General features: G+C 41.6%; 1 protein-coding gene across 1 annotated transcript; it reads right to left on the bottom strand.

Moving 5' to 3' along the window:
- Positions 1 to 10,100: 10,100 nt before the first annotated feature.
- LOC117315287 (probable ATP-dependent DNA helicase RecS) lies at positions 10,101 to 10,829 on the bottom strand. Its single transcript, XM_033869436.1, has 2 exons — positions 10,685 to 10,829; positions 10,101 to 10,471 (listed from the first exon to the last, which is right to left on the bottom strand). Exons 1-2 carry the CDS (start codon positions 10,827 to 10,829, stop codon positions 10,101 to 10,103), a joined length of 516 nt encoding a protein of 171 aa, XP_033725327.1.
- Between the last annotated feature and the right edge of the window lie 526 nt (positions 10,830 to 11,355).

Here is an 11,355-nt window from a genome sequence, read left to right as displayed (position 1 = left end):
TATAAATGTGATTATGAATACATGGTAGAGTGTAAAATGCATATCTCAACACTTTACATGAATTAAGGTACAGAAGACTTCAAAGATTGAACTTAAAGTCACATCTTATCAAAAAAAATATAATTCTCTTTCCATATTCATATATAAATACAGTAAAACATGGTTATAAGGACCCCCCCCCCCCCCAGGGACCATCAAAATCACTTCGTTATAAGCATAATTCATTATAAATATATTACAAGTATAGTACCGAACCTTAATGAAACTTACTACGTTATAACCATGAATTCATAGAAAGCGTGTACGTTATAAAGGTGTTTTACTGTATATATGTATGTACTGTAGGCAATAAGGATCGAGACCTGCACACAAAATTTGAGGCAAATCCTGTTGCAATTAAAGGAACATGGAATTAAATTTAAGTTTCTTAAAAAATATTAGCAAAATCTTTCGGAAACATCTTGTTCGAAGAAATGTAAGGGTATCAAACCTTTAAGCTAAAGGTACATCTTAATACAGTAGACAATGAAGTTAATCAAGACAAATCTTATATTACATGTATATAGACACTGTAGGTGATAAAAACTATTAAGTTCAACTTGCATCTTATATAGACACTGTCCCTGGTGATGAAGACTTCTTAGATACAAGTTCAGATCACATCTTATATATAGACACTAGGTGATTAAAACTTTTAAGATAAAAGTTTATGTCTCATCTTATATACTATAGACACATCACAGCTTACATAGACACTGTAGGTGATCAAGAAAGTTCAAGTCACATCTTAGACACTGTAGGTTTCCACTGACCAAGACTACTTAGGTAAAAGTTCTAGTCACATCTCATCCTATATAGACACTGTAGGTGATCAAGACTTCTAAGATAAAAGTTCAAGTCACATTTCATCTTACATAGACCCTCAGTAGGTGATCAAGACTTCTAAGATAAAAGTTCATGTCACATCTTATATAGACCCTCAGTAGATGATCAAGACCATTTACACCGTAGGTTTGTAAAAGCAGCAGGTCGGTGTGGCTTGTACATAGTGTTAAATACGGTCTCTGTCACTCAGCTGACGGAGCATGCTTCTTTGGTTCAATCAGTAGAGACGTGGATTTTCACCCCATGAGGCCCATGTTCGATTCCTGGTTCGAGCACTTGACAGGAATGTGTATTTTGATGTCTTCTTAGATTTAAGTTAAAGTTAAATCTATATAGAACCTGTAGATTATGAAGACATCTAAGATTCATGTGGATATTTCAGTATCACTTTCCTCCTCGTCCTCAATATATGGAAGGTCGCGGTGTAGCCTCTGTATAGTTCTCTCGATATCCCGCCACAGTAGGCTGTTGTCAAAGAGGGAAAATGGAGACCTTTTCATCTGCTTGAATCCCTGTAGACTTCTTACCTTGGCAGTCTCCCACAAGCCCTCTTTCTGAAGAATGTTTAGAATGGCTATGATATCATCTTTCGACAACCTTTTCTTATGTGTGGACTTCACTACTTTCAGTTCTACCATACTATCAAAATTGTCAACAACTGAAGTGACCACTGGTGCAGCTTTGGAAATTGCCACTATTGACTGTTCCGTTTTGTTTGCTCCCAGTCCTTTTATTAAGTCCTTCAAAAGTTTGACCTCATTCTCTTTGTGCATGTCTGCTGCCTTGTTCTGTCCTTTGCCACCACGCACATTTACAAATGATGCAGCTCTCACCTTCATAGCATAATTTGGAGGCAAAACAAATTCAGTTTTTAGTATAAAGTCAATACACTCAACAAAGTATTTTGACAGGAGTGGCAATTGTTCTTTTCACACAGACTATCAACATTCTTTTGCGTCAACAGCATGGAATCTTGCATACATCTACATAATTTCTGGTCCACTGTTCTCTGTAAGGACTCATGCTGAGTTGAATAAAGTATAAGAGAAGGATCTAAATCATCTAACACATCTGTATCAGCAGCAGATGCACTGGCAGATCTCGAGTTATACTCATGGTCAGAAAAACAGATCCGTTTCCGACTGCTTATCGACATTTTCTTTAACTTCTCTACAGAAGTGCTGATCTGGTCGGCTACTGACTTTTTCAGTGCAGATGGACGAGTGGCTGCCACGCTTTTCACATTTCTTTGTTGGGATTTAATAACATTGTTTTTATAAAAGGTATAATTGTCAAGTAATGTAGTACAAGTAGAGCAAATAGCATGTCTATATAACTGTTCAGTGTCCAATGGTTCGCCAACAAATTTAATAACTTTTTCAATATAATTACACTCTCTAGCTTTGTTCCCAGATAAAGGACAGAGTTTTACCTTCGGCACGTTACACACTAAACAAAATGATGAAATGAAAGCCATGATACCTATCTGTTGTTATCTGCTTACAAAACTTATTTTCCGTTACTCTTCCTCACGTGGCCACTGCTGGAGGCAGCCATCTTTGTTTACAAAAGTAGGTCCTCGCAACATAGATACTGATATGGTAATGAGATAACAATATGGCGGCAACCTAGTTACTCTCGAGGTATTTTCTCGTTTACGGAAAGTGCCGACGGTTCCCGATTGAGCTGTCTGCTGTCTGTAGGTATGTCACCCGAATGTCTCATACGCATGCGCGGGGTCGCTCAGACGCTTCTCTCCACACAGTCAAGCTAGCACACCACCCACACATGTATACACATACAGGTCACCGATCACTACACTCCCCCCAACCTTATGCTGAAAGCCTTTAGTCCATCTTGGGGAGTGCAGCACCGGGGTAATCCACTGGATTGGTGGGGCTGAACTTCTGGGTTGAGACGGACTAACCGGAATCTGAAAATCCTATTGATGATCAGATTAGCTGGATGGGGTTAGAAACCCCACTGGAACCATTAAACGGAGTTAGAAACCCCAAATGGAACCACTGGACTGGAAAGAGTTAGAAACTGCTAGCTGGAACTCCCAGACAAGATTAGAAATCCTGACTGGACTGGAACTTCTAGATTAGAAATCCTGATTGGACTGGAACTCTCAGACAAGATTAGAAATCTTGACTGGACTGGAACTCCCAAACACAGAAAAGCAATTTGTAACTAGTAGGCATTCTCATACTTAGTCTCACAACACGGTTTACATTTGTACTGGTCAATGTCCAACGCGTCTGTAGCCGTGATGTTGACACAGGATCCATGAAACCATTCCGAGCAGTGATCACACTGGATAATAAAATTGACCGGTCCATGGCTGCCTACATATACAGTATTCCTCTGTATCTTCCTAAAGATCCCTAACGGGGGTGTTATCTCCAACAGGCTGTGCTTTGTATGCCGTAATCTATGCCGGTATCTTTCTGTCCCTACAAGGCATCATCCTGTCATGATTAGCCACGAACATCGAGTTCCTCAGTTTCACTCTGTAGAGATATGGCGTAATCTTCTTTAATATGATCCCAGGACCCTTCCATGGAGAGCATAGTTTCGTGCACTTATCTTTGCTAACCGCTGTATCTAGAAGATAGACTATATCCCCTTCTGTGTATGACCTCTGTAAAACTCTCAAATCGTAGTTTCGCTTCATTCGTTTAAGCGACGGCCTGAGGTTTTCCCTAGCTAACGTTAAACAAAATAAACCAAACCAAACCAAATTTTCCCTAGCTACCCGGTGGGCTTGCTTAATGTTCATCCCATCCGTTCTGATTTTTGCTTAGAAAGCAACGCACGGCGTCCATCAAGGTACGATTATACCGCTCTACATGTCCGTTTGACGAGGGTCTGTACGGTGTTGTCCTAGCCTTATGGATCTGCAACGAAGTTGCGCCCCTGGTCCGAAAACAACTTGAATGGATAAACAAACCGTGAGAAGAACTCGTCGATAGCGGCTTTCGCAGTAACCTCAGCCTTTTGAGATGGTAATGGAACACATTCTACCCACTTTGTAAACTGATCAACCATCATTAGACAGTGTTGATTTCCGTTGGAGGTCTTGGGTAGGGGACCCAAGAAGTCTATATGCACCCGTTCCATTGGTGCACCTGCCTGGTATTCTGTTAGTGGGACCTTCCCGTAACATTTGTTCTTTTTTATTACGGTTACAGGTGTCGCATGACAAGACATAAAACTCCACATCTCGTGCAAGGTGTACCCAGAAGAATTTTTACTTAATTTTTGCCTTAGTCCGGGCTACTCCCTGATGTCCCGATGACGGAATGTCGTGTAGCCACTGTATTACCCTTTCCTGTAATGACGTAGGAACTACAAGTTCCAAATCCTGAGTGTCTAGCTTTTTCCTATAAAAAACCTCATCATTAAGCTTGAAAAGTTCCTTGTTTATCCAGTAGTACTTTCCAGCTGGAGATGATGAAAATAATTCACCCTCTCCGGGTTTTGTTCCATCCTTCAGATATTCCCTGATGAACTTCAAGTCCTGATCCTTTTCCTGCTCCATTTCGAGTTCACGGCATGTGAAACCCAAGCAAGATGGCTCCTCCGCTGTAGCCTCTTTCGCTAATATAACAATACATGTTTGAACATGCAAAGCGTTATTCTGAAGTTCAATATCGAAGCTAGAACCGTCGTCATTAAGTCCCAAGTGACTGTCTGATATATTGTTTAGAAAACAACTCGGATCTACTGTTGCCACTGATGTATTCGAGTGCAAGGTACCTTTCACCACACTAGAACCTTTATCTGTAGTAAACCATTGGTTTCCTTTCCTACAGTCCCTTGGCCTGGTTGAAACATCCAGAAGATCGACTCGTTTATCTCTACGCACGGCAGCCACTTTATCCCTAACCGGTTTGCCACGTGCATCCTGATGAGAGATAATTTCCGCACCCTCCGGATAAAGAACGGACCTTCCCGTCTGCGACTGCATGGACAGACCAATTGCTTCGTCCACTTCCTTGGTAAATTCTCCCCCGTGCCGGTCAGCTCTTCTGCAGTAACGGCATCCTCCACATGGTAACATCTCGGGCTTTATGCCTGCCACATATGATGGACACGGAGTAAGACTGTCCGGAACTCGTGAGAGTGCATCCGCATTTCCGTGCTTAACTCCTGACCTATGCTTGACGATCATGTGATACTGTGCAAGCTCCTCCATCCATCGTGCCAGTTGCCCCTGTTGTTCCTTAAACCGTAAGAGCCAAGTAAGACTTGAATGATCTGTCCGGACGGTAAAACTGTTTACCTAATAGGTAGTGTTTAAACTGTCGAGTGAATCTGACTGCTCAAGAACTCCTTACTTGTGGTGCAGTAATTTTTCTGTTCTGCTGTTAGCGAAAAACTGCTAAAAGCAATAACTTTCTCCTCATTGCCTTGTACTTGACTTAGTACTCGGCCCAATAGCGACGTCTAAAGCATCAGTGTCCAGGATAAAATGATCCGTATTATTGGGTAGAGCCAATACTGGTGGTTGCGTGAGAATTTCCTTTAGTCTCGAAAGCCTCCTGATGACTTATCACCCACATGAATTTACTCTTTCCTGTTAGTCCATAGAGAGGGTGTGCAATTCCGCTAAGTCTCTTATGAACGTTCTATGGTAGTTTACAAACCCAAGAAACCTTTCAACAATCTTACTGCAAGTTGGAGTTGGCCAGTTCCTTACAGCACTTGTGTCCTTGTCAGCTACTGCAATTTGATTTGAACTGACAATCTAAGAATTATACTTCCGGTTGGAAGAATAGACATTTCCTTGGCTTTAGTTTCATAACATAGGTCCTGAAACGTTCTAATGCCTGCGAAAGATTCCTCAGATGATCCTCAAAGCTACTACCTAAAACCAAAATGTCGCCCAAAAAGGCCAACACGGTTTTCCAAGTTAGTCCCCTATCAGATTGACGGCACGAGAGAATGTTGCTGGTGCATTTATTAATCCAAATCCCATCCTAACGTGTTCAAACAGCCCATACTTCGTCAAAAATGCTGTTTTCTTACGGTCTGGTTCGCTGATCTTTACCTTCCAGTAGGCCGAATTGGCGTCTAGTTCAGAAAACTAGACACTACCTGACAGGGTGTCTAAACAATCCTCCACGAGGGGTAAAGGAAATGTGTCCTTAACGATAACATCATTTAATGCCCGATAATCTATACACCAACGAACTGACCCATCTCGTTTTCTTATCAAAACGGGTGCTGATGCCCATTCCGAAACAGATTCCTGTATGACACCGGCGTCCACCATCTTTTTAAGATGTGCCTCCTCTTCCTCTACAAAACAGGCTGGAGTACGCCGCATTCGCTGTTTAATCGGTTTAGCATCCCCTGTGTCAATCCGATTTCCGTAAAACTTCCAAAGTCAAAATCAGTTTCCGCAAACACTTCGCTGTAGTTGCCCAGCAGGCACTTTAGTTGTGTCGCTTGATCTGCTGTAAGATGATTGGTGGAGTTTTCAAATGAGACGGTAACACCTGTATTACCGTGTCCGGTAGTAATACCTGATGGACTTCGGGATTAGAAATCCCCTTGACAAGTTCTGGGTCCACATTAGTTGCCTCTGGATCAGAATTTCTGGTATGGATACTCACCGATTGTGTATGGGGTTCCTGAAGTATCTTGTCCACTTCATATGTATTAGCAATGATTTGTCCCTGCTTAACTGTTTTAAAGTTGTTGCTTGGGTTGACTTCACATACTACAGGAGCTGTATTGGAATTCCGCACCGTGTGGGGGACGGATAAACCAAGATCGTTGAAAGATTCAATAAAGATCGTTGAAAGATTCAATAAAGTAGTCGTTCAACGAACAATCCATTTTCCCTGACACTCTTACTACAGAGTTAGGAGTTACAACAATTCGTCTGGTAGTTGTGACTCTGGCGACTACAGGCTTATCATCCCTAAATTTTGTAGAGATTGGAATCCGTTCATCCTCTAAAATAAGTGTGTCTGTCTGCATGTCATGAATTGCTCCCCAGTGGTGAAGAAGATCATGACCTAATAACATTTCCTCATTTATGGGTGCTACATAAACTCTGTTGGAATGAGTGATTACCAAGTCTCATACCGATAGGTTTAATAATGAAGCCCTTCATATCCGAATCATGGTCCGCCATATACATGATAGCATCCTTCACCTTGCGTGGTTTTTTTCCTAGTCTATCATATATTGCTGTTGACAGAATAGTTATCTCTGCTCCAGAGTCCATCCTTGCTGTGATTGGGACGTCCCCGACGATTATCGGTATGTATGCTGATCCTGGACGTACCGTAAGTACCTGTACTACCTCCACATCTGAAGCTGTATCCTGTTTGAGACTAGAAGTCCCATGGTCCTTGCTTGATTCGTTAGACCTAAGGTCCTTACTACAACTAAGTATCCCAGTGTCCTTATTGGGACGGGGTATCCCAATGCTTGAATTGGGACTAAAAGTCCCATTGTCCTTAGTGGGACGGGGTGTCCCATAATCCCTAGTGGGATGGGGTGTCCCATAATCCTTAGTGGGACAGGGTGTCCAAGTACTTGAATTGGGACTAAAAGACCCACAAACCTCCGTAGCCTGAAGGGCGTATAGCGCCACAGCAGCATGTTTTTCTGGCTGAGAGAGTCTAGAGGACTCTGTTCCTTTTGGACGGCCATCCTGTCCTGGCTCAGGGGTTTTCCCTACACACCTGAACCTTTTGTGTTTAAATCTGGTGTGGAGTTATCTGTATCCCCATCCTTTTTCCTTTGTAGCCATTTCTTATACTTGTCGCAATCTTTCTTGAAATGACCAGTTTTCTTACAGAAGAAACAGGGGCTGTTAGAAGATTTTGTTGTCTTCTGCTTCCTGTCCTCCTTGGCTTTGGTGAACTTGTCGGTAAAACGACTTGGAGCCTTCTCTATCATTATTTCCATAGCCCTGCAGGTAGGGCATAAGAATCGTACCTGCTGCCCCCATTGCATGATCGTAAGCGGCGACTAAATTTGGAATCTTATCTGTTCTCTTCTTCTTCCTAACGTCTCCTTTGACACTGCCTCAATTTTGGCCTTTAGTTGAGCGTTCGCCCCCGTGAGGAAGGCTTTGGGTTCTGTCCCCTGGCCGAGACATACCAGAGTCTTTAAAAATGGTAGTTACTGCTCCTGCTTAGCGTTCAGAGTACAAGGAGTGGGATGACTGGTTGGCTCGTTGTCAGTATAATGTGACCGGGTGGGGTGTCTTGCTGGGTGTCTTCGGCAGTATGCTTCGGTGAGGTAGCACTATAAATCGGCAAAAGTTCCGGCCTATCACGAGGAGACTTAACACAAACATACCGCAGCCTCCCAAAACACACACGCACTCAAAACACGCATGCATGTCGCACGCATGGGAGGCCGTCCTTAAATGACCTTAGCTGTTAATAGGACGTTAAACAAAATAACCAAACCAAATCAACTCCGGGAGAGGAAACATGAAGTAATATTTTAATGCCTTTCAACACTTGCACAAAAATGTAAATATATTAGAAAACCAACCCCCAATGTCAACGCAGAAGCTGCAGCCAATGCTGGGGGTGACAACATTAATATCTCCCTCCATCTTCTTCGAAGATACAAGCTAAAACGTCCCCGTAATAGCGGGGTGGTCGTAGTTTTGAGGTGGTCGGTCAGTGAGGTTTCATTGTATAACATATTCTAAGTGTCCTTACCTTAGGAACATTTCTCTTCTTGTGGTTTAATGTCTTTAATGTTGTAGAAAAATATATTTCTTCATTTACAGATATGACCTTCGGCTTCACATTGGGACACTTTATATCGTCATTTAAAAAGCGGCCGAGAGATCCATTATCTTCTGTGGCATCTAACTTGTGAATTAAAAGATGTAATAAATTAACATCGATACTGTCATGTTGATTTCAAATGAGAAAAATTCTTAAAGATTGTAACATTAAAGTATATAATATATATATATAGTTGAAAAATGCTGGCTCTATCTGGTTAGCTGGCAGGAACGGGAGGGCTAACAGCTTCCGAATGTAGCTGTGGACACCTGAAAAAGTTATTTGAAAATTTGGCAACATTTCATATCTGTACACTGTTCTAATGATATAAATTATCAGTGGCTTAAACAATTTATATAATATGCCACGTCATTCATAATTTCCTGTTATATAATGATATAAAATTATATAGGGCGCGATCCGGCGACACGTTCTTCAACTAGCACAAACAATAAAAAAAAGTAGTATGTATATATTGACATTACTGAATACATAGGCTATAACTATGTATATATTGACACTACTTGTGGATAATATGGAGATAGTCCCGTGAGCTTATGCCATGGCGCGGCGTCCGTTCAACATTTGCTTCAAATCGCTACTAGTCAAAAAGTTCTTATTGGATATTGACCAAATTTAGTCAGAAACATCCTTGGCGGAAGGGGATCAGATTTTGCATAAATGTTGACTGACCCCCAAGGGGCCCAATAGGGGAAATATGAAAGGCCGAGGTTTAGCGGTAGAACACAACCAAACACTCAAAGATCCATTTCCGCTGCCACACAAAGTATTGATATATGTATATAAACGCAGTTATGCTGAGCCTCTCAAAGTTTCATAAACACTTTAATAAAGTGGGTCTGTAGGGCCATTTCTTTCCTTGCACGGGCACTCCTGCTGACAGCGAGAGCAGCACATGCATTTCGCGCAGAGACACCGAGCTGTGCCACAGCCTCCTTTACAAACTTCTGCCACACTTTGGTCTGTCTTGTCACCTAATATTGACAAAACAGTTTTCCTAAAACATGTATCGCCATTCACGAGGAGCTCACATCCTTTTCAGTACCTTTACACGGCAAGGTGAAGTTGTCGTACAGCACGTATGAATATCCAGGTCGTCCGTCTCTTGCACATCTGCCCATCCCCTGCCAGTACGACAAAATAGATTTTGGACTCCCAAGATGCATTACGATATCTACGTCATCAATTTGGATCCCCATACCCAGAGCAACTGTTGCAATCAAACACCTCAAGTTGGAGTTTGGGTCCTTAAAATTTCGCAGGATTCTTGTTTTAGATTCATCATGTATGCTTCTGTGAAACATCTCCATAATAGCATGGCTGGAATCTTTTATCATAAGCAAAAGCATCGAGCCCCAAATTGCGCCGGAGTAAAATAAACACAACTCTATCTAGGCTGCGGCAATATACAATTACCTTTTAGGCAGCAGAGTTTTTCTCGCGTAAATGAGATAATAACCAGCAGAGCTTCCCCTCCAACTCAGTTGACTCGGCTTTCTTGAAATCAAGGAAGATGTTAGAACGGTCTGGGGATCTGTATATAACTATCGCATCTTCAATTTGAAGATATTTCTTTATATCCTTCTTGACCGACTCAGTTGATGTAGCCGTCAGTGCTAAAACAGGAGCGCGTATTGCCGAGCGGAGCTCATGAAAGTGTCTAAATTCTTTCCTGAAATCTTCTCCCCATTCGGATATACAATGCACCTCATCCACAACGAGGGCGATAATGTTTTTCTTCCATATCTTAGACATAAATACGTCTTTCCATGATGGTTTAAGTGCCGTTTCTGGTGAAGAAAAAAACAAAATTGTATGCACCATCTTTTATTCCCGAAATGATTTCTGGGTCCATATCTGGTTCAATTTTCGCTGCAGCGATATTCCATTTGTGGAGACTCTGTATTTGATCGTCCATAAATGCTCGTAAAGGCGAAATGACCAAAGTTACAGGTTTTCTTCATTTGATAGAATTGTCGGAAGTACTGCACAAAATGTTTTACCATAACCAGTAGGAAGCAATCCTATTATATTTTGATTTTCCATGATACATTTTGCGGCCTCCAACTGTTCTGGCTTTGCATCAAAGTTTATCGAGTATTGTCTTTTCACAGTATTAAATTCATGTTGGAGTTCGTCGATATTCATTTTGATGAAAGTCAGTATAAACGTTCCTACACGAATTATAAGTACAAGTTTGTGTTAATCGAATGTAAGTATTTAAGTCTGCACGTGCGAGATATAAATATGACCTTTACCTGTACATTCAGCGGGAACACAGTGGCACGTGATATACACATGTAAGCACGCGTGTGCATACCACTGGTCAGTTGACACATTAACACCGTGGACTTTTCTCCGCAGTAGCCATGGCGACCAAGTTGGTTCTCGTATCGGATTCTAGGTCAAATAACTTTGACAAGTATGATCAGCCTACGGATATAAGAATTGGCTATTTAATTGAAAGAGGAGCTAGGGTAGAAGACTCTAAAAGGAATATCATCAACTACTTGGATAGACGCAAGCCAATTGATATAGTATTTAAGATCTGCGTGGGAATAAACGACTTACTGCATTTTAAAAAGAATCGCTGGGGAAAATATATTGTGCCTTCTGAAATAAAAGTATACGCTGTTTTTGAAGACTTGAAACTTCTGAAGAAAAAAATCATCGC

Source organism: Pecten maximus, chromosome 17, assembly GCF_902652985.1.
Source record: "Pecten maximus chromosome 17, xPecMax1.1, whole genome shotgun sequence".
Taxonomy (NCBI): Eukaryota; Metazoa; Mollusca; class Bivalvia; order Pectinida; family Pectinidae; genus Pecten; species Pecten maximus.
The sequence above is the reverse complement of the archived record's forward strand: the minus strand, read 5'-3'. Positions and strand labels throughout refer to the sequence as shown.